This window comes from Mercenaria mercenaria, chromosome 1 (genome assembly GCF_021730395.1).
Source record: "Mercenaria mercenaria strain notata chromosome 1, MADL_Memer_1, whole genome shotgun sequence".
Taxonomy (NCBI): Eukaryota; Metazoa; Mollusca; class Bivalvia; order Venerida; family Veneridae; genus Mercenaria; species Mercenaria mercenaria.
In genome coordinates, this window is record NC_069361.1 from 109,667,367 (window position 1) to 109,691,149 (window position 23,783).

The window sequence follows — 23,783 nt, forward strand, 5'->3', positions numbered from 1 at the left end:
TTAATTTCAAGGGCCCAGTTGTGCAAATACCCAGTGCACTGGTTAGATTTATTACTGTAAAGTTTTACAGGGACAAGGTTCTTAAATCAGTTTAAGCATTTTATATTTAACGTATCCCACAAGCTGGTTTACTGGGCATCTGCCTTATTGATACACTTGAGCAATATTGTACAGCAGTATTTAGAGGACCCACAGGTCAACAATTGCCACACAGGACCAGCAGGTCAACAATTGCCACACAGGACCAGCAGGTCAACAATTGCCACACAGGACCCACAGGTCAACAATTGCCACACAGGACCAGCAGGTCAACAATTGCCACACAGGACCAGCAGGTCAACAATTGCCACACAGGACCCACAGGTCAACAATTGCCGCACAGGACCAGCAGGTCAACAATTGCCACACAGGACCCACAGGTCAATAATTGCCACACAGGACCAGCAGGTCAACAGTTGCCACAACCTCCATATTCGCCAGATCACAGTCATTGTGATTGTTTTCTCTTTCACTTGCTTAAAAAATGCTGGCTGGGCATAGCTGCTATCCAGAAGCTCTCTTGGTAGCACAGTGTGTGTACCAAGGGCAGACTATTCTGCAGTTTACAGGTCATAGATAGCCAGGATGGAAACATGCGTTAAGGGTGCATATTTTGAGGGATTGGTGTAAACAGTATGCTTAAATACAGGTTTTTGAGTCGGCTAAAGGCTGAAAGCCTTTTGACGAGTCCTTGCTGTTCAGCGATTCTCTAAATGGACCGAATAACACGTGAAGGGATGTAGTTCCATTAGATTTCTCAAATTTCAAACAGTTCACTGCATGAATGAAGTTAAGTTGTGTCAATTCCCTTTGCTATGACCAATATACAATTTAATCTGTCATATTTATGACTTGTAATTGTGCAATACTCGAATGTAACTCATTAAGCATAAATGTGCATTTTAAGAATTGCGCAGGCTTACAAAGCTTGCGTAACATCCAGCGAAAGACAAAAAATAGTTCCACAGGGCTCCAGATAAGATGCGTATTAGCGTAAATTACGTATAGAAATAATGCAAATACGCATGTCTAATAATTTCTAAGCGTATAAAAACGTATATAAAATTACAGAAACGCACACAATGCTTTTTTAAAAACAAAATCTGAATCGTCTGGATGCGTTAGGTAACATAGCCGATCAGCCTTAATTCTCCCACATTGAACGTATACAGGCATCGTATGATTTCTATAAACTTTGCATGGGTTGAATTTTGTAGTCAGTAAACGGATAAATTATCGGAAGAAGCTCTTACTGGTTTGTTTAGTTACTACTGATATTAAAAGTGATTTTAATTCTTATTTTTCGAGAAATAAACAAATCGGCGAAACATTAAATTGTATTTTCTCGAGTTTTTGAAATCGAAAGTAGATCGTCTATGTTTGACTGCTTTCACGAAACGAAACAACTTTTTTATGAAAAGATTTAAATAAGAGGTAATTTAACCGTAAACTTCAATGTCAGATACTGCCAATTGCAGCTAAATGTCTCCGTATCATCACAATTTGTAAAATATATTGTTGAAACTGGAGAAAAGTGTAATCGTATCCGGATATAATATTTTGGGTAAATATCGAGCTGTGTTATGAAATTTTAAGAAAAAAACTAAAAACATATTGAAACTGGTAGACTATACTGTCAGTACATCAATCATTAGCAGATTCAGGCACTTCAGGCCTTTGATTCTACGTTTAGTATGGTCTCAACATTTTCTGAATTCTCCCTAAACAACAAGTTTTTCCTTACATCCTGGTCAATCCGAGATAGACGGAATTGGCAGAATCTGTGTTATTTGCAGAACATTCTCACATTAATTAATTGCTCTTACATGTAATACTGTAAATGTGTTGATATTGTATTTAACAGTATAGACAGAATATTAAGAATATTACCTGCATTTGAAGTTACAAGTGATAAAGTTTTGAAAACCATGTCATTCTACTTGGAAACATTTTAATGAAGTATCTGTTAGATAAGATCATAATTTTTCAAAGTAAGAAAAATATGACCAAAATAAATCTTTAAAAAATCAGTTTCTGAAAAATTATCTTACCAATCAGAATTGTGCTACAGCTTGTAAAAATTGACAACTCTGGTCTTTAATTCTTATCGTATTCATATCAAGTATCAATATTGCCTAGAATTATCTACATGTATTAGTTAAGAATGCAAAGGAGATTATAATAAAAAAAATGCCCTAATATTGACTTTAGTAAAGTTTATATCCTAAAGACTTTAGATAAGTTCATTGAAGTATGAATGACCTGTGCGACACTGAGGCAGATATTTCCGTTAACTTATTGACCGAGAAAATAACTTTTTTAACATTTAGGTTATAAATCATAGGATGAATTATCAGTCAGTATTTTACACTGCAGGAAGTATATTGTCACTGTGAACTGTTGTGGTAGTGTCACATTTATGTACAGGTGAATCTATAAATCTTAGGTTAGATAAGTATCCGTGTAATTATTTTGATCTTTAGTACTTTGCCTATAATGTATCAATATTGGTTCTGTCTATTACAGCACTAATAGAAATGTCTTTCTTCACTTTCGTATGTGATTACGTAAAAAAGATTTTGCTTTAGTCAGAGACCATTAACTTTGAAACATTATCCTTATAATGGCATGTTAAAAACAGTTCAGTGTTAATGTAATTGTTATTTCTCTTACTTAAATTGATCCTGTGAAAGGACACAGTTTTAGCTATTTTTTGCTTCGAAGATTTAGAAGTGTTAAAAATATTGTAGATTTACAGGTATATGCCAGGATAGCTGTAACGCCTCACTCCACACTCCACGTGCTCTTGTATAACACTCAATTTACCTAAAAACAAGACATTTCTCTAGAACAATCTACAGTTTATTGCCTCATAATACTGAGAAGTAATCATTTTATTACTGTTATGAAAGGTAGACAACTAACAATTTGAATTTAGCCTTATTTCTGTAATTATTACAATTTGAATATTTGATAGGTTGTCTGTTGTCTTTAAACAAAAACTGAGGTCATATAAGATATATATGTCAATGTATTCAGCCTGAAACTTAGACTTAAGAATAGCAAATATTCAAGTTGCCAAACTTTGTTTGAAACGTTGATACTGATGAAATTTTACTCAAGTGTTTGCTGTTAAAAGTATGCACATTAATGCAAAGTTTCATCATGTCTCCCCCCTCTGGGGGAGACATATTGTTTTTGCCCTGTCCGTCCGTACGTCACACTTCATTTCCGAGCAATAACTGGAGAACCATTTGACCTAGAACCTTCAAACTTCATAGGGTTGTAGGGCTGCTGGAGTAGACAACCCCTATTGTTTTTGGGGTCACTCTGTCAAAGGTCAAGGTCACAGGGGCCTGAACATTGAAAACCGTTTCCGTTCAATAACTAGAGAACCACTTGACCCAGAATGTTGAAACTTAATAGGATGATTGGTCATGAAGAGTAGATGACCCCTATTGATTTTGGGGTCACTTCATCAAAGGTCAAGGTCACAGGGGCCTGAACATTGAAAATGATTTCCGATCAATAACTAGAGAACCACTTGACCCAGAATGTTGAAACTTAATAGGATGATTGGTCATGAAGAGTAGATGACCCCTATTGATTTTGGGGTCACTCTGTCAAAGGTCAAGGTCACAGGGGCCTGAACATTGAAAAGCATTTCCGATCAATAACTAGAGAACCACTTGACCCAGAATGTTGAAACTTAATAGGATGATTGGCCATGAAGAGTAGATGACCCCTATCGATTTTGGGGTCACTCCGTCAATGGTCAAGGTCACAGGGGCCTGAACATTGAAAATGATTTCCAATCAATAACTAGAGAACCACTTGACCCAGAATGTTGAAACTTAATAGGGTGATTGATCATGAAGAGTAGATGACCCCTATTGATTTTGGGGTCACTCCGTCAAAGGTCAAGGTCACAGGGGCCTGAACATTGAAAACCATTTCCAATCAATAACCTGAGTACCACTTGACCCAGAATGTTGAAACTTCATAGGATGATTGTACATGCAAAGTAGATGACCCCTATCGATTTTGGGGTCATTCTTTTGAAGGTCACGGTCACAGGGGCCTGAACATTGAAAAACATTGCCGGTCAGTAACTTGAGAACATCTTGACCCAGAATGTTGAAACTTAATAGGATGATTGGTCATGCAGAGTAGATGACCCCTATCGATTTTGGTGTCACTCTGTTAAAGGTCAAGGGCCTGAACATGGAAAACCGTTTCTGATCAATAACTTGAGCACCTCTTGACCCAAAATGTTAAAACTTTATAGGATAATTGGACATACAGAGTAAATGACCCCAATTAATTTTGGGGTCACTCTGTTAAAGGTCAAGGTCACAGGGGCCTGAACATGGAAAACAATTTCCGGTCAGTAACTTGAGAACCACTCAACCCAGAATGTTGAAACTTCATAGGATGATTGCTCATGCAGATTTGATGACCCATATCGATTTTGGGGTCACTCCGTTAAAGGTCAAGGTCACAGGGGCCTGAACATTGATAACCATTTCCGATCAATAACTTGAGAACCTCTTGATGCAGAATGTTGAAACTTCATAGGATAATTGAACATGCAGAGTAGATGACCCCTATTGATTTTTGGGTCAGTCTATTAAAGGTCAAGGTCACAGGGGCCTGGTCATGTGAAATCATTTCCGGAAAATAACTTGAGAACCACTTGACCTAGAATGTTGAAACTTAATAGGATGATAAGACATGCAGAGTAGATGACCCCTATTTATTTTGGGGTCACTTGATCAAAGGTCAAGGTCACAGGAGCCTGAACAGTGACTTGAGAACCACTAGGCCAAGAGTGTTGAAACTTAGCAGGATGACTAGACATGCCAAGTAGATGATCCCTATTGCAGCCAACCATCAGTGTCTCTTTGACTTTCGCTCCTGACTCCTATTGACTTCTTGCGTTTACCACTTTGCATTGGGGGAGACATGCACTTTTTTGCAAAAGCATCTTCTAGTTACAATCTGTGCTTGTTAAATATTTTTCCAAAGTCATTTGAAAAATACTAGAATTGTTCTTGTTTATATTGTGCCCATTTTCATGATCCACATTTAAATTTTATAGACAGACTTTAAATTTAAAATATCAAATATATTTTTCACTAGTAAGAAACTATGAAATGGGTATATTTTTTCAAAACAAGAAATAAAAAGAAAATTTGTTTTACATTTAAGATCAAATATCTCTCACTCATAAACACAATATCTTACATGTTCACTTGTGGCTATGTCACTCGTGAAAATATTGCATCTTGTGTTCACTCATGAAAGATACTTCAGTGTTACACAGAAACAAACAAATATCCTCTTTATAATCGTTTGTTATGTACATGGTGGGAATATTGTCTGTTATACTATTATCAATGTTCCTACGGGGTTTGATATGAACGGGTGCATTAATATCAGAGAAACAGCAAATAAAAATAATCTTATTTTTGAAAGTTGAAATCTTTAGACCTTGTTCTTCAAATTATATTATTCAGAGGTGAATGACTGATGTTTTTCAGTGAACGAATGCTGTGTTGTTCTGCAACAGAGGGGTGTATTACAGTCAACTGGTGCGAGGTACGAGGAGCTGGTCAGTGATACGAAGGACAGTTTCCGATTGTTTGCTAATCTAGAACAGTTGTTAAAATGGCCGACAAAGTTTGGAGAGCAGCACTTGTACCAGATTGATCCACTTACACAAAGAAATCTAATCGAAAAGTAAGACACATGAAAGAATGTTTTAACAACGGTAGAGTTTGTGATATTTGTTGTTTCATTTTTAGATCAAGTATGTGAAATTTATGGAGAACTGTCCTACTCACCCAGGTGTCCACGTCCACTTTCACACCCGGGTAAAAGTTTTGATGCACTTTCCCTTTATGTCTGTTATAATTTGACAGATTTGCTTGAAACATAATGTAGTTATTGTTCATCATTATCATCCACATCATATTACTCAAGGGCCATAACTCTCCCACTAATATTTCATGAATTATCCCCCTTTTTACTTAGAATTCCAGGTTAAAGTTTTGGTGTACTGTTAGTCTATCTCTCTTATTACTACATGGATTTGATTTAAACTCAAAATAGTTGTTCCACATCATGTGACACAAGGGCATGTATTATACCCCCTTTTACTTGTGTTGCAGGTTAATTTTGATGGATTTTCCCTGTGTCTGTTAAAACTTAAAGGATTAGATTTCAGCTTAAAGTAGTTCTTCTACAAAATAGTCCTCATCATTTGACACAAGGTCCATAACTCTGTCAAAATATGTCTTGAGTTATGTCCCCTTTTTACTTAGAATTTCAGTTTAATTTAATTGATTTGTCATCATATCTCTGTTAATATGAAATAGATTTGATTCAGAATCACCCACATCATATATATGACACAAGGTCAATAACTCGGGCAATATTTTATCATTCATGCTCCCTTTTAGCTCGACTATGCAAAGATTATAGGCGGAGCTATTCTACTCACCCTGGCGTCGGCATCACACCTTGGTTAAAGTTTTGCATGCATGTACATACAGCTTTTTTTTCTAGGTCAATTACCAACCTCATTGGGTCAAGTCCCATCACTCTGACATGTATTTTGGCCAAATTATGCCCCCTTTTTGACTTAGAAAAACCTGGCTAAAGTTTTGTGTGCAAGTTACTATATATCCAGCACTAATGCAGATATTGAATTGAAACTTAACATGTGTTTTCGGAGTTATAAAACTAGGTGACAGCATCGAGTCCCATAACTCTGACATGCGTTGTGGCCAAATTATACCCCCTTTTGGACTTAGAAAATTCTGTGTGAAAAGTTCTGCATGTAAGTATATATATTTCTGTTATTCAAAGGCATATAGCTTTGAAACTAATTTCTTCTTTTTCTAGGTCAATTACCAACCTCACTAAGTCAAGTACCATCACTCTGACATGTATTTTGGCCAAATTATGCCCCTTTTTTATGCCCGTAAATGTGGGCATATTAAAATTGTGCATCCCTGTGTCTGTGCGTCCGTGTAAATTCTTGTCCGGGCTGTAACTCTGCCATCCATAAAGGGATTTTGAAATAAGTTGGCATAAATGTTCACCATAACAAGGTGTCATGTGCAAGAAGACCCCTAGCTTCAAGGTCAATTTCACACTTAGAGGTCAGAGGTTAATAGGGTCTGTTTCGTGTCCGGTCCATAACTCTGCAATCCATGAAAGGATTTTTGTCGATCCCGCTTGCGGAAGCGAAAACATAGTTGTCCAAATGGCTGTTCGGTGTATGTGCGTGCGTCCGTCCGTCCGTCCATCCGGATTTGTTTGTCCAGACCATAACTTTGACGTGCGTGGAGCAATCTTGTTTATATTTGGCATGAATGTTAACCTCAGTGAGACGGAGTGTCGTACATAAACCCCAGGTTCCTATCTCAAAGGTCAAGGTCACACTTACAGGTCAAAGGTCAAATTCAAAAATGACTTTGTTCGGAGCATTTCTTCTTCATGCATGGAGGGATTTTGATGTAACTTGGCACAATTGTTCACCATCATGAGACGGAGTGTCTTGCGCAAGAACCAAGTCCCTAGGTCTAAGGTCAAGGTCATACTTAGAGGTCAAAGGATAGAAGAATGACAACTTTGTCCGGAGCATTTCTTCTTCATGCATAGAGGGATTTTAATGTAACTTGGCACAAATGTTCACCACCATGAGACGAAGTGTCCTGCGCAAGACCAGGTCCCTTGGTCTAAGGTCAAGGTCACACTTAAAGGTCAAAAGTCAAATACAAGAATGACTTTGTCTGGAGCATTTCTTTTTGATGCATTGAGGGATTTTGATGTAACTTGGCACAGTTGTTCATCATCATGAGACGGAGTGTCTTGTGCAAGATCCTAGAATTACTTCCCTTTGTTGTTACTATAAATAGCTTATAATCGTAACTTTTATTACTGGTCGTATGGAAAAATCAGGACCACTTTTCTGTTGTACAACATGCATGTTACATCCAGTTTTCAGGTGTATTTTTACCTATTTCTACTGGTGATGAATTTTTGTTTGGACTTAGATTTTTTTTTTTTAAAGATTTACGTCCCTTTGTTGTTACTTTAAATAACTTATATTGTAACTTTTTGCAATCTCTTTTTTATTTAGCATAAATTTTTGCTTCAATGAGACAAGGAGTGTCACGTGCAACTCCCAGTCCTTTTGACAGCTGGCGGGCTCGACATGTTGCCCGTGGGCATCTAGTTAAATAACTTGGCATAAATGTTAACCATAATGAGATGACGTGTCAAGGTCACACTTAGAGGTCAAAGGTTAACAGGGTCTGTTCCTTGTTCGGTCCATAACTCGACCATTGATGAAGGGATTTGAAATTACTTAGCATAAATGTTCCCCACTATGAGATGACATGTGCAAGATCCAGACCCCCAGCTCTAGGGTCAAGATCACACTTAGAGGTTAAAGGTTTACATGGTCTGTTTTTTGTCCGGTCCAGAACTCTGCCATTGATGAAGGGATTTTAAAATTACTTGACATAAATGTTCCCTATATTGAGAGGAAGTGTCTTGCGCAAGACCCAGATACCTAGCTCCAAGGTCAAGGTCACACTTAGAAGTCAAAAGTGTTTCTTGTCTGGTCAATAACTCTGCCATTTATCAAGGAATTTGAAAATAATTTGACACAAATGTTAACCATATTGAGAAAGTGTGTCATGCTTATGACCCTGGTCTCTTGGGTCAAGGTCAAGATCAGTGACAGCTCTTGTTGTCTTAGAAAATCCTGATAAAGTTTTGCGTGCAAGTTACTTATTCCAAAACTAATGCAGATATTGATTTGTAAGTTCACTTATGTCTTCAGGGTTATATAACTAGGTGGAGGTATCAAGTTCCATAACTCTGACATGTATTTCAGACAAATTATGTCCCTTTTTGAATCAAAAAAATCCTGGTTAAAGTTTTGCATGCAAGTTACTATCTCCAGAACTAATGCAGATACTGGATTGAAACTCTATAGATATTTTAACATTTATGGTAATATTCCTGCTTTTGGGACAACAATTCTAACAGCTGAACATTTGCTGTCTAACATACATCTCTTGTTACCTGGATTTTCAGTTTTAAGTATTGATACACCTTTTTGCTCTCTCAGATATTACTATATAGATTTGATTTAAGCTGAAAATAGATCTTCCACATTATTAACCACATATGACACATGGTGCATTACACTTGCAGAAATTTTCTGAGAATTGAGTCCTTTTGTACTTAATGATTTGACAAACTTTCACTCTGATCTGACTTAAACTGTTGTCCAGTTTTTGCATCCACATTGGTGTCTAAGCAGTATTGGTTCCATCTTTCTCGGATGCGCCCTATTTCACTTTCCAGTGTCGAAATAGTTGAGCGCGCTGTCTCCTGTGACAGCTCTTGTTTTGAAACTTTATAAAATCTTGTGGTTTTGGTTAATGGGGGCCCCATGTGGTTCTGGGACGATCTGTGTATGAAAAGAATTGGATCCACTGCCTTACCCTTGCATGATCGTAAGAGGCAACTAATAGGGTATTAACACTTGGTTTTGCAGTAACTCTGTGATTCCAGCAGGTATGCAGATTTTGATACCATACCTCATGTTTTTATCTCGATGTAAATGAGATGTGGAACCAAAATTTGTAGTCCTGTTTGGCGCCATATAACCTATACTGTGTTGGTGCGCCGTAAAACCCAAATAAATAAATAAATAATTCTTATTATTTTATTAAGAAATAATAATGTTTATTTTGGCGCATCAAGCTTGGTGTGTATCCAAGGTTACCAATCTAAGTTTGGTATTTGGATACACTCGGCTTTTTCCGTACCAGTAATCATTAGTGTGTGACCACTGGTCATTCGATTGTCGGCACGTGTACAACCAACAAAAAATGTAATGGTTTCAAAATATATCTGCCAACATCGTAATTTTGCTTCAAGTATAATGTTCAGCTTGGTCTGGCATTTGTACAAAACGCTTTAAATTATTGTGAAACTGGATACTGGAGGCGGAAACAAGGATTTCAAAGGTAACTTCAACCACACAAATTTAGTTTGTTCTTACTCGTAAAATCACAATTGAGGTTCTGAAAATGGCATGGCACCAAGAAATAACATCGTTAAGATTATCGAAGCTGTATAAAACATACATTTGGTGTAAAAGTTCAGTGTGACTGTTCGGTAAACTTTGGAAATTGATGATGAACGTCGTTTCGTATTTTTCAGGGGACATATTTTCTCGGGGGTCGTAAGCAATTTATTACATTGGTGACACATTCATTCAGTAGAGTTATTCTACATGCAACAATTTAGTCAAAATGCATACTCTTAAATGTAAATGTCCGTGCCCGAGAAAGTGTGCTAAGTTGTCGTTCAAGTCGAGTTGTCCGAATATGTCTATCCAAAAACGTGCATGTCAGATAAACACGCAAAGTCTCGTTGGTAAATGCCTGTTAGAAAAATGTAGATTATTGTTCTTAGGAGTGATAGGCATGGGTTATATCGTTAGATAAGTATGTTATTATCTATCTAAAGTAAATGTAGTATCGATTAAAAGTTGTTTTGGCTCAACAATTGTTGTTCACTGCAGTGTATTACAAAAACCACAGACACAGGAAAGATAACTCGCACATGCTTGTTATATACAAGCCAAGATATAACCTAAATATTTTAACATGGTTTAAATTTAATACACTAACTTAACAGTGTAATTGCCAGGCAAGTATGGATTTAAATTTCATTTAAGTAATTGTTAGTGGTATACTCTTTCTCAAGGCAGAAAGAATGTTGATAATTTTATGGATATACAGTATATTAAAGTAACAAACAGTTGTGATTGTTGATATAAATGTCGCCAGTCACAGTTCTCTGCCTAAGGTCAGAAGGTACAACAAATGTCAACATTGAAGTTTCTAATTTACCGTATGGCATTTTAATTTATTAGACATCCTGCATATCCTAGGCCTTTAGTAAAATCCATGTGATAGAGAATTTAACGGCTTATACGAATATAATTTCACATGAGCCACGTCATGCAAAAAGGGACATTATAGTATTTTGATGACACTTCTACATTATTGCATACTTGATAAGTACATGCATTTCTTTACATAAAATAGGAATTTCAGATGTCAACTTAAATCATATAGGGGAGATCGGGATTGTAATGTAGCACAAGTCATCAATAGATCGCAATATCTTAAGGAATATAGAATGCAATGATGCTTTGATCATTATTTGTTCCGTGACATAAACATGGAGGAGCAAGCATTTTGAAGGAGTGTTCAATTAAAAGTTTTTGAAAAGATTAGAGAAGATATAAAAAAAAAAATGTTGAACGAAGTACTTGTCTGAAATGAGGCACCATAATATTGCATGAATTCGCTCAAATTTAAAAAGGCGCACCGCCATGTTGAAATGTCCAAGTGACATCATTTATATAAAACAGCATCAATTATATTAGGGACCTTTCTAGCTTGACACAGCTCATATAATTTAATTTTGTATGTGTTAATTTAATACTGTAGATAAATTTTATTTGAAGTCAGGAATTGTACACTTAAATCATTGTAATTGGTCTTTAGGAAGTAGGGATGGTAGTTGCATACACGCAGTAATTATGTCTGCATTAATAGATATTTAGCATGATACTTGTTTCTTATGTTTCTTTGGTAGATATTTTAGAGCTACAGTGCATATAAGATTCTGACTGCCAAGTTGGATGGCATGGTTTTAAACTTTAATGAAGTAGCTGCCCAGGTCAATTTTCATATTTATAAATAAAAGCAAGAAGAAGCTGAAATGTTTTGCACAGTGAAGTTTGAAAAGACTTTCCAAATTGTTTGTCATGTTACAAATTAGCTTAATATACATGTAGCTGCAATATATGTAAATGGGATAATAAAGTATTAACAAATTTGCTTACTGAGGAAACAAACTCTTCATGACTGCACATAAAAACACTGGAAATGGGTTGCACTTGATTGGACAGAAAAGTGGGATAACATTAATTATGGTTGCATATATTCCAGCTGAAATATTTAGAAAAAAAAAAGTTTTTATTCAGAAAGGTATGTTAATTTGGCAAACTATGTTTGGCTTTAAAACAGTTGCATTAAGGTAATAAACCCTATATGGGAATAAGTCGGCTGCAGCTTAAATAATGATATATAATTTTTGAAAAAAGGTAAGCTTTAAGGGAGATAGAGGAAACCAGAAAATTTATTAATCTAATGTTGCAAACATATAAAATCTCAATCTGTGTACCTATTTAAATATTCGAAATATGATTAAAATCATATTCTTGACAAGGGTAAATAGTTCCAAAACAGATTAGACCTACAGTAGTTCGGGAAACCAATTTTAGCATTTAATATACATATTTTGGTCGGCAATAATCATTCTAGTTTACAAATAATAATATTTGTTAGCATAAACAAGAGTAAGGCTCGAAATGCTAATGTTTTATGTGTGGCAATCATGTGAGTTTTCATGACAAATTCTGTAAATCTGTGTACCTATTTAAATATTCGAAATATGATTAAAATCATATTCTTGACAAGGGTAAATAGTCCCAAAACAGATTAGACCAGTAGTTCGGGAAACCAATTTTAGCATTTAATATACATATTTTGGTCGGCAATAATCATTCTAGTCTACAAATAATAATATTTGTTAGCATAAACAAGAGTAAGGCTCGAAATGCTAATGTTTTAAGTGTGGCAGTCATGTGAGTTTTCATGACAAATTCTGTAAATGTTTTCGATATTTTCAATTTGTCTTTTATGCTATGAGTCCGTAATTGTTTATAATAATAAAAAAACAAAACAAACAAAAAAAAAAACAACAGACCTTCCATATTTCAGTTGTGTTAGAAAAATAAATAAATGAATTAGGGCAACGATTGTAATATAGCATAGTAGTGACAGGTCAGATCTTGAAGCCTGCATTATGGTTTTACTATTTAAACACAAACTGTTTCACCATCAATGGTAAATATATAAAATGGATTTGACTAAAGAGCATTAATTAACAGGAATTATTGAATCATTGCCTTCCTTAAATTTTAACTGTTTGCATGAAAAAGGACCAGTAACAGAAAATTACAACAGAAATGGAGCGCAAGAAATATTCAAGGCCTAATTTGGGCGGTAGACAATTTATATTTTCAGTCAGTACATCCATAATGTATCATTGTAAAAAAAAAAAAAAAGGGGGTATAATGAGTATATATACAGTTAGTACAGGTTCAAGTAAATGGGCAACATAACTGACTTCACCCTAACGGCAGGTTCAAGTAAATGGGCAAAATAACTAACTTTACCCTAACGGTAAAAAACCTGATAAGGTGCGGTAAAAGATGTAATAGTCATCGTCGTATGAAATACACTGTATATTAGTATGTCTTGAAGATAAGTCGTCAAGGACTACAGGTTTCTAAGACAACTTAAATTACTGGCTTGTAGTAGAGGCCATTAGAATTTTGGGGGAATAAATTTTTCCAATTTATTGTGGCGGAAAATCTATGACTGGGCGAGCAGGCAGGCGCATGTTCTTGTGGGATAAGTCAGAGTTAATGATACAATCTTTTGATGGTTGTTTGTTGTTGTTATAGTGATGTATTCCACTAGGTCGGTTGACAGTATATCGAACCATTGGTTGCTTGTCTGTTGTTAAAGTGATGCTAACCGCTAGCTCTGTTAACACTTTAGTGTGTTAACCGCTAGGTCAGTTAAATTGTGTTAACCGCTAGGTCAGTTAAAGTGTGTTAACTGCTAGGTCTGTTTAAAGTGTGTTAACAGCTAGGTCGGTCAAAGTGTGTTAACCGCTAAGTCGGTTAAAGTCTGTTAACCGCTATGTCGGTTTAAAGTCTGTTAACCGCTAGGTCGTCTGTTAACAGCTAGGTCAGTTTTCAGTGTGTTACCGCTATGTTGGTTAGCGGATAGGTCCGTTTACAGTGTGAACTAGGTTTTGCCCATTACTGCGTAGCGTAATTCCTAGTTTCACAAGCCCGCAGTCCGCAGTTGCTATTTAAGTCAATTTATTGATGAAAACATGCGCTTGCTTGCTCGTCAGTCAGTTGGCCTGATATCACGCGGCCTTTTCTGCCACTAATTTATAGTACTGATAATTTGATATACAATTTGTTTGATATCTTTGGCATAACTTGTTTGTATAGAAGTGTTGACCTGGAATAAAGTGCTATTGTTTGTATGCTGTTGTTAGTTATTGCCTTGAGAAGTCCTAAAATAAATGGTTAATGAGGCTATTTCATGGGTGGGGGGCATAAATTTGTGGATTCAAAATTTGAAGATAAAATAATGATGTTGAAAGTAGCTTTCTTAGGATTTCATTTTGTGGATTGGTTTGATATTGTTTGAAGTTCTTAAAAGGAGGCACTGTGGCAAATTGTTGTCTAAGGATACTTATTTAATGCGATTACAAACAAATTTAACACTTTTGAATGTTACATAGCATAATTCACTTGTATATTTCTACATATAAAAAACAACTTGAGAATAGTATAATCATCATCTTCAGGATCGTACATGCATATTGTAAAGTCTAGTTGAACAACTTGTTAATAAGTGATAATTATTTGACCACTATCTTATAATCTGTTCATTCTCAGACAGAATAATCTTGCAGAACCCTCCAAAACCTATAACAACATTGTTTTTAGGAGTAACAAGTATAGATAACCCTTGGTGGTATATGTAACAGGTAGCTACTAAAAATTGAAAAAAAACTTACATACTCATACAAGAACAGTCCAAGTGTTGCATTTTACCAATAGCTGGGTATACACCTCTCTCCAAGTCTAGATTCCAGTATTTCAAATTATCTAACTGGTTATAATGACCTTCAATTTCAACTAAGCAATATCCAATTTTAAAATAACTTTAATTTGATTGTGGGTTTCTGAGCTAGCAGATGTAGAGTGTATGACACACAAAAATTGTCAATGACTCCTCTCCTATCTAGGCAGTTATTCAGAATTGCATCAATTTTGAAACTGCTATTACTAAAACCTATCAGAAAACACATGCTTGGCACGACACATATAAAGCATTATATTGTATCTTTATTGTCAGAATAATTATGTCTTAATGTCTTTTATATGTTTTTGTCATATCAATTTGTCTCACACGTAAAATGCTTTAGATATTATATTTATGGGTGAAATCATATCTGACATAATGTCGTACTCATATTTGTCCTCAGACATCTTTTGATTGTTTTTATTGTGCGTGCTGAGAATTCTGTAAAAAGAAATTGTCATTCAGACAAATTACCTCAGAACTTTTAGTTTAATGACTTTCCCTACTGTGTCACTGGCACAAGAACTCACATTACATCATTTTTCTTAAGCTAAAAAGATTTTTAGTGAAGATTTACATTTAATGGCAGGACATAAAATTATTAGCTTTGACGTCAATTGAGAAATGACAGCAGTTTGTTAGATGAAATATGTGAAGGTTTTGTACCTCACCTATTTACTTCTCAATTATTGTAAAATGTTTTTATCAGCAAAAGTAATGCTACTGAATTTTTAGCTCACCTGAGCCAAAGGCTCCTGGTGAGCTTTTGTGACCACTTGATGTCCGTCGTAGGTCGTGCATTGTGAGTCCATCAACATTTTTAGCTCACCTGAGCACAAAGTGCTCAAAGGTGAGCTTTAGTGATCGCCCTGTGTCCGTTCAAATCTGGGTCAGGTGGGATCAAAAACTAGGTCACTAGGTCAAATCAAAGGAAAAGCTTGTTAACACTCTATAGGCCACATTTATGACTGTATCTTCACGAAACTTAGTCAGAATGTTAATCTTGGTGATCTTTAGGTCAAGTTTTAATCAGGGTCATGTCTGTTAAAAAAATAGGTAACTGGGTCAAATCGAAGGCTAAGCTATTTAACACTTTAGAGGCCACATTTATGACCATATCTGAATGAAACTTGATCAGAATGTTAATCTTGTGGATCATTAGGTCAAAAGGTCAGGAGAGCGATACAGGGCGTTCATGGCCCTCTTGTCTAAAAAAATCTTCCTCTTGAAAACCACTGGGCAGAATTACACCAAACTTCACAGGAATGATCCTTGGGTGGTCCCCTTTCAAAATTTTTCAAAGAATTTAATTCTATGCAGAACTCTGGTTGCCATGGCAACCGAAAGGAAAAACTTTAAAAATCTTCTTGTCCAAAACCGCAAGGCATAGAGCCTTGATATTTGGCATGTGGCATCACCTAATGGTCCTCTATGAAGATTGTTCAAATTGTGCCACCTTAACAGTTGTCTATTTTCTGTGACAGGTAGAAAGGTCATGCTACTTAAACATATGCTCTTCATTTATGTTATACAAAATTATTGTATAATATATTTAGTATCAGCATCTTTTTTTTTCAAATTGCAACAAAAATTAGTTATTATGTTTCAATGAAATTAAACAACATATGGCTGGTGTGAATTTTTTAATGCCTCAGCCACTTAAAACGGGGGTATAAAGTGTTGAACTTGTCTCTGTGTGTATGCCAGCCTGTGCCAGTCATTTTGTCCATCCATCAGTGTGTTTGTTTGTCTATATGTTGTATCAGAATATAGGAATATCAATATGTAATACTAAATTACATGCATATGTAGTATGAAATATATTATTTAAGATTTTATCGTTTTTTAGATACTACCAATTTGATGATGTAGTTATCAGAGAGATTCTTGGCCGCAAATTGTCAACAAAAAATCGAAACAACTTAGACGATGTTAGTGACAAAACAAGAATACCACTGAGAAGTTGCTGTCGACAGGTCTGTCAGAATTAATTCTGTGATGTTTGTTAAATACTGCTGAGAAGTTGCTGCTGAAAAGTCGGTCGCATTTATAACATGATATTTGTTAAATGGCATTGCCATTTTCATGTTTGTGCCCCCCACCAATTTTTTGGAGGTCACTTAGAGTTGCCCATGTCATCAAATCTCACAGAATTGTTATTATGTATATATTAGGTAGTGGGGGAGACATGTTGATTTAGTGCTGTCCATCTGTCTGTCTGTCTCACAATATTTGTCATCACAACTCTTCTGACACAGCTGGACAGATTTACTTTTAAGTTCACAAGAATGATTATTGTAAAGCCTAGTTGTGCATTTCGTCTATACTTTCTGGTTTGATGATTTTCAGTTGAGTTGCCTCTGAGGCAGTGCATGTCATTGACTTCACATCACTTGTCCCAAACCTTTGAATGTTCATCAAATTTTATAATTTTTTAGCCACTTCTCTTATATTATTGTGCAGATTTCCACCAAACTTTACATGGGTGATCACCAAACTTAACAGGAGTGATCAGTGTCAAGCCTTCTTATGCACACTGCCCGCCCGCTTAGCTCAGTAGGTAAGAGCGTTGGTCTACGGATCGCGGGGTCGCGTGTTCGATCCTCGGGCGGGGCGTGTTTTCTTCGTGACTATTTGATTAATGACATTGTGTCTGCAATCATTAGTCCTCCACCTCTGATAATTCAAGTGGGGAAGTTGGCAGTTACTTGTGGAGAACAGGTTTGTACTGGTACAGAATCCAGGAACACTGGTTAGGTTAACTGCCCGCTGTTACATGACTGAAATACTGTTGAAAAACGGCGTTAAACCCAACACAAACAAATCTTATGCACACTTTAAACATTTTTTTGGTTTATTGGTTTTCAACAGAGTTACGGTCCTTGATTGATGAAATTTAATGTTTTGGCCACTTCTCATGTTTTGGTACAGATATCCACCAAACTTTACAGAAGTGATCAGTGCCAAGCCTCATTTTGCATATTTTCAGCATATTCTGGTTCAATGATTTTCAGTGGAATTATGGCACTTGGTTTGTTGTATTCTGGGCAACTGCTCCGATACCATCAGGAGGAATTACACCAAACTTTACAAAAGCGGTTCTGGCCAATTGTTGTGCATATCTTTGGATTGTTCCGGTTCAGTGGATTTCGGCTATTTAAATAACTTATTTTTTGTGAACAACAATCTCTACTTCATCATGTAAAGTTGTGCCCCTCGTGTTTTAATAGGGATTTCACTCAGCCAGACCAGAGTTAGGCCCTTTTATTTGGTCAAAAATATGCATAGAAAGAGCCTGAAAACTTGTGTCCCAAGTATTTCAAATCGAATTTGACCAAGGATAATGAAACATTACAGGAGTGTCATTCAGCATGTGAAGTTGTGCACCTTGGGTTTTGTTTGACATTTCACTCAGCCAGAGTAGAGTTATGACCCTTGACTTAGTCAAAAATATGCTTAAAAGGGCATAAAAGTTTGAGTTGTATTATCTGAAAACGTATTTGACCTAGGGTCATGACACATGAAACGTCATAAGAATATTATTCACCATGTGAAATTGTGGACCTGAGAGTTCTGTTGGTGATTTCTGTTGGTCAGGCCAGAGTTAGGGCCCTTGATTAAGTCAGAAATATGCATAAAGGACATACATATATGTATCGCATGCATCTCAGAAAGCGTTTGACTTAAAGAGTCATAAAACATTAAAAAATTGTTAAATAGCATGTGAAGTTGTGCACCTGGTATTCCATTTGGAATTTCACTCAGCTAGACTAGAGTTATGATCCTTGACTTAGTGAAAAAACACATTACGTATTCAAAAGTTTGTGTTGCATATATCTTAAAAATGTTTGACCTAGAGTCATGAAACTACATAGAACTATTTATAAGCAAGTGAATTTTGTTTTGGATTTCACTCTGCAAGACAGAGTTTTGGCCCTTGATTTAGTCAAAAATATGCATTAAGCTCCTAAAAGTTTGTGTCTCATGCATCTCAAGAAGTATGAGGATTGTTAGATAGCACATGAAGTTGTGCACCTGGTTTTCTGTTTGGGTGTTCATTCATCAAGACCAGAGTTACGGTCCTTGACTTTGTTAAAAGTACATATAAAATAATTACAAGTTTATGTTGCATAAATCTTCAAACATATTTCACCTAGAGTCCTGAAACCATGTACAGTGACAGGGAGAAGCACCACTGTCCTATGGACACATCTAGTTCTATCTTCTTTTCTTTTTTTGCTTCAAAATGCACTAAAAAGGAACTGATAAAATTACTTCATATCTGGACTAGTGGCCAGATGACCTGCAATATTTTAAATAAACTGATAGCAGTACTTTCTGTCACAATCTGTGTAAATACTAGAGTCTATAAACAGTCAAAAAATGTGTTAAATTATCACACGTTTTAGCTCCACTATTTGGAGAATAGGGGGGCTATTCTACTCGCCCCTGCGTCGGGGTGACCCTTCTTGGTTTTTCAGCAACCTTTGTTTTTCTGTCATACCTTTGTTGTACCCCCCGACAACAAAGTTGTAAGGGGGGGTATACTGGTTTCAGGTTGTCTGTCTGTCCGTCTGTCTGTCCGTAGACACAATCTTGTGCGCACCATCTGTCATCATCCCCTTGACACAATTTAATGAAACTTCACACAAGTGATCAGTAACAACAGTAGTTGTGCATGGGGCATGTTAGGTTCTTTCAGAAAAAAAACTTGCAGAGTTATGGGACTTTGTTTTTTGTTACTATACTATATACATAGACACAGTCTTGTGCGCACCATCTCTCCTCATCCACTTGACACAATTTAATGAAACTTCACACAAGTGATCAGTAACAACAGTAGTTGTGCATGGGGCATGTTAGGTTCTTTCAGAAAAAAAAAATTGCAGAGTTATGGGACTTTGTTTTTTGTTACTATACTTTATACATAGACACAATCTTGTGCACACCATCTCTCCTCATCCACTTGACACAATTTAATGAAACTTCACACAAGTGATCAGTAACAACAGTAGTTGTGCATGGGGCATGTCAGGTTCTTTCAGAAAAAAAAAAGAATTGCAGAGTTATGGGACTTTGTTTTTTGTTACTATACTTTATACATAGACACAATCTTGTGCGCACCATCTCTCCTCATCTACTTGACACAATTTGATGAAACTTCACACAAGTGATCAGTAACAACAGTAGTTGTGCATGGGGCATGTTAGGTTCTTTCAGAAAAAAAAAATGCAGAGTTATGGGACTTTGTTTTTTGTTACTATACTATATACATAGACACAATCTTGTGCACACCATCTCTCCTCATCCACTTGACACAATTTAATGAAACTTCACACAAGTGATCAGTAACAACAGTAAATGTGCATGGGGCATGTCAGGTTCTTTCAGAAAAAAAGGAATTGCAGAGTTATGGGACTTTGTTTTTTGTTACTATACTATATACATAGACACAATCTTGTGCGCACCATCTCTCCTCATCCACTTGACACAATTTAATGAAATTTCACACAAGTGATCAGTAACAACAGTAGTTGTGTATGGGGCATGTTAGGTTCTTTCAACCACAAAAATTGCAGAGTTATGGGCCTTTGTTTCTTGTTAACATACTGTGTACATACAGTCTGCATATGCAGTCTTGTGCGCGCCTAATCTTCTGAACCCTTGCACACAATTTAATGAAACTTCACACAAGTGATCAGTACCAACCCTAGTTGTGCATGGTGCATATTACGTTCTTTTAGATAAATATTCTGCATAGTTATGGGACTTTGTTTTTTGTTACTAAACTGTATATATAGACTCTATATACATACAGTCAACATAATTATGCAATCTTGTGTGCGTCAAATTGCAATGTACTGTGTCAGTGCATGCGGGGGGTACATTCATCACCTTTAGTGATAGCTCTAGTTACCATTGCTTATATCTTACTGTAATTTCACATAAACATTGTCCAGTATACAAACAATATATGTATAGGGGCTGAGCCAATTATACCCAAGGTCAAGGTCACCAAGCTGTTACACTTAAGTTATTTTTAAGGTTAAAGTTTTTCGGCAACCTTTGTTTTTCTGTCATATGTTTGTTAATATTGCTTATATCTTACTGTAACTTCATATAAACACTGTCCAGTATACAAACAAAGTATATGTAGGGGCTGAGCCCATTTTACCCAAGGTCAAGGTCACCAAGATGTTGTACTTAGGTTATTTTTAAGGTTAAAGTTTTTCGGCAACCTTTGTTTTTCTGTCATATGTTTGTTACTATTGCTTATATCTTACTGTAACTTTACATAAACATTGTCCAGCATACAGACAAAGTATGTACAGGGGCTGGGCCCATTTTATCCAAGATCAAGGTCACCAAGATGTTATACTTAGGTTATTTTTAAGGTTAAAGTTTTTCGGCAACCTTTGTTTTTCTGTCATATCTTTGTTACTATTGCTTATGTCATACTGTAAGTTCACATAAACATTGTCCAGCATACAAACAAATTATGTGCAGGGGCTGGGCCCATTATACCAAAGGTCAAGGTCACAAAGTTGTTATACTTGAAATTATTTTCATGTTAAATTTTTTCGAAAACTTCGTTTGTAAACATATCTTTGGTAGTTTAAAAGATAATGACTTGAAATTAAATATATTTCTTTATGATCATCATGTGCATGTGTGGTTACAAACCCCATAACTCTAATTGTATTTTTGACAGAATTATGCCCCTTTTATACTTAAACTTTTTTGCAATCTTCGCTTTCTGGATATTACTTTAATGCAATATAAGATAAAGACTTGAAACTTAAAATGTATCTTTATCATCATCATCTGCATGTGTGGTAACAATCCCCATAACTCTGATTTGGTTTTTTTGACCAAATTATGCCCCTTTTATACTTAAATTTTTTAACAAACTTCGTTTTCTGGACATAACTTTGGTACTATGTAAGATAATGACTTGAAACTCAAAATATATCTTTACCATCATCATCTGCATGCAATCTCAATAACCCTAATTTGTGTTCTTGACAGAATTATGCCCCTTGTTGTATCTTCCTTTTAAAGTAAAGGTCTCTTATTGAGACATATATTCATTTTACTGTCAAATCCCCGAATAGTGGAGTGCGCTGTCTTACGGACAGCTCTAGTTATATTCTTATTAACTGTGTAAAAAAAGAGATAAATAAGTTAGTCTCCTGAAAAGTTAACAGAACTGCTCTACGAAATTTTTAAAGAACAAATGAAAATATTCTTTCAAGAATTCTTTTATACAAATTTTACATCATAATTTTATAAACATTTTACTTGTGTATATTCCAGTTTGACAATGTAAAGAGAGTGTTTAAGACTGTAGAAGAGATGCCAGGATCCCTGGAGAAAAATATCAAGACTAATTTCTGTATAATGTCGGATGAATTAGCAAAGTAAGCATAAACTGTAGATCAGGTAGAACTAGTTATAAGCCATGCCATGAGAAAACCAACATAGTGCATTTGCTACCAGCATGGATCCAGCGCAGATGTGCAGGCTGGTCTGGATCCATGCTGGTCGCAGATGCACTATGTTGGTTTTCTCATGGCACGGCTCAATTATGGTTTTATTTTTTGCTTGTGTTAGTAAATTGGCTGACAGTACTTGTCAGTAACGGGTAATACAACTTCCTGTGAAATTAATTTTCATGGACATAGAATTTCATGGTTTCAGCAAAAAATGTCTATTTTATGGAGACATGAATTGTGGATTTCAGATTTTAAATGTATGGGTATTTTTGTTTGTTGATTGGGGTTAATTTTTAGAGGATTAACACAACCACGAAATCCACAGAAATTAGTCCCTCATGACTATTAATGATTTCACAGTTCATTGAAGTGCATCTTCATAACCTTGATACTGGTGTGTCTGGTTAATGTATGTCAAATCACAGAATAAAACTAGCATGAAAATTATTTGATTAAGAAATAATAAATATGTCCCTATATTTTATCAGGTAATAAAATATGGGCAGGAGTTTGGATGTGTAATAATTAAATCACGAGTGCGTAGCACGAGTGATTTAATATTCGCATCTGAATGACTGCCCATATTTTATTAACTGATAAAATTATTGGAACATATTTATTATTTCGATTCTAACCACGCAAAAACTTCGCATTTTACAGGACTACATTTTAGCTTGATATGTCATTCTGCCGGTCCCCATGAATAGAAGGCATTGCATAAAATGGAATTTTCCGATATTCAGTAAATTTTAATTAAAGTATTAAGTAGTTACTGCTGTGAAAATGTTATTTTCAATAACATTTAAGGTCGGATATATAAAATCAGAAGTAAATACTTTATTCAAAATTTATATATGCAGTTTCTAAGAATAGTACACGTCACCTACATGATGGCACTGAAACATACATGCCAGAACATTGCGGCATATAAACACGTTAACACTTTAGTTTGGAAGATTGGAACATGAATTATATTTATTTACTGTCAAAGTAGAATATAGTTGACATTTGTGGTGCATAAAATGCAGAAATTGTAAAGTACGCACACGACCAGGAACCAATGTTGAAGTTGAAACTTACTGGGCTGAAACATTTACATACGGTATAAATATAAACAAATAAATTCGCCATTTAGAAATTGTTTGTTTCAGAAAATTTTACGTACTTTTTGTGCCCCCCCCCCCCCCCCCACCTGGGGGCATATAGATTTGCTCTTGTCCGTCCGTCCTCCATCCTTCCGAAAATGTTGTGTCGCGCCTAGCTCCAAAAGTATTTGACATAGAGTCACAAAACTTTACAGGAATGTTGGTCAGCATGTGTAGTTGTGCACCTGGGGTTTCGTGTCCGGATTCATTCAGTCATGTAGGAGTTATGGCCCCTGACTTATTTTGTTTTTTAA

The 23,783-nt window shown here is 35.8% G+C and overlaps 1 protein-coding gene across 2 annotated transcripts in view; it reads left to right on the plus strand.

Annotated features, from left to right (window-relative positions):
• Positions 1 to 23,783, plus strand: part of LOC123526808 (acidic fibroblast growth factor intracellular-binding protein-like) — a 59,931-nt gene that overhangs the window by 12,368 nt on the left and 23,780 nt on the right. For both annotated transcript variants that reach the window (XM_045306058.2, XM_045306063.2), the window contains exons 3-5: positions 5,583 to 5,781; positions 16,738 to 16,864; positions 22,206 to 22,309. In XM_045306058.2, coding sequence (XP_045161993.1) covers positions 5,583 to 5,781; positions 16,738 to 16,864; positions 22,206 to 22,309 — 430 coding nt within the window. The remainder of the gene's footprint in view (positions 1 to 5,582; positions 5,782 to 16,737; positions 16,865 to 22,205; positions 22,310 to 23,783) is intronic.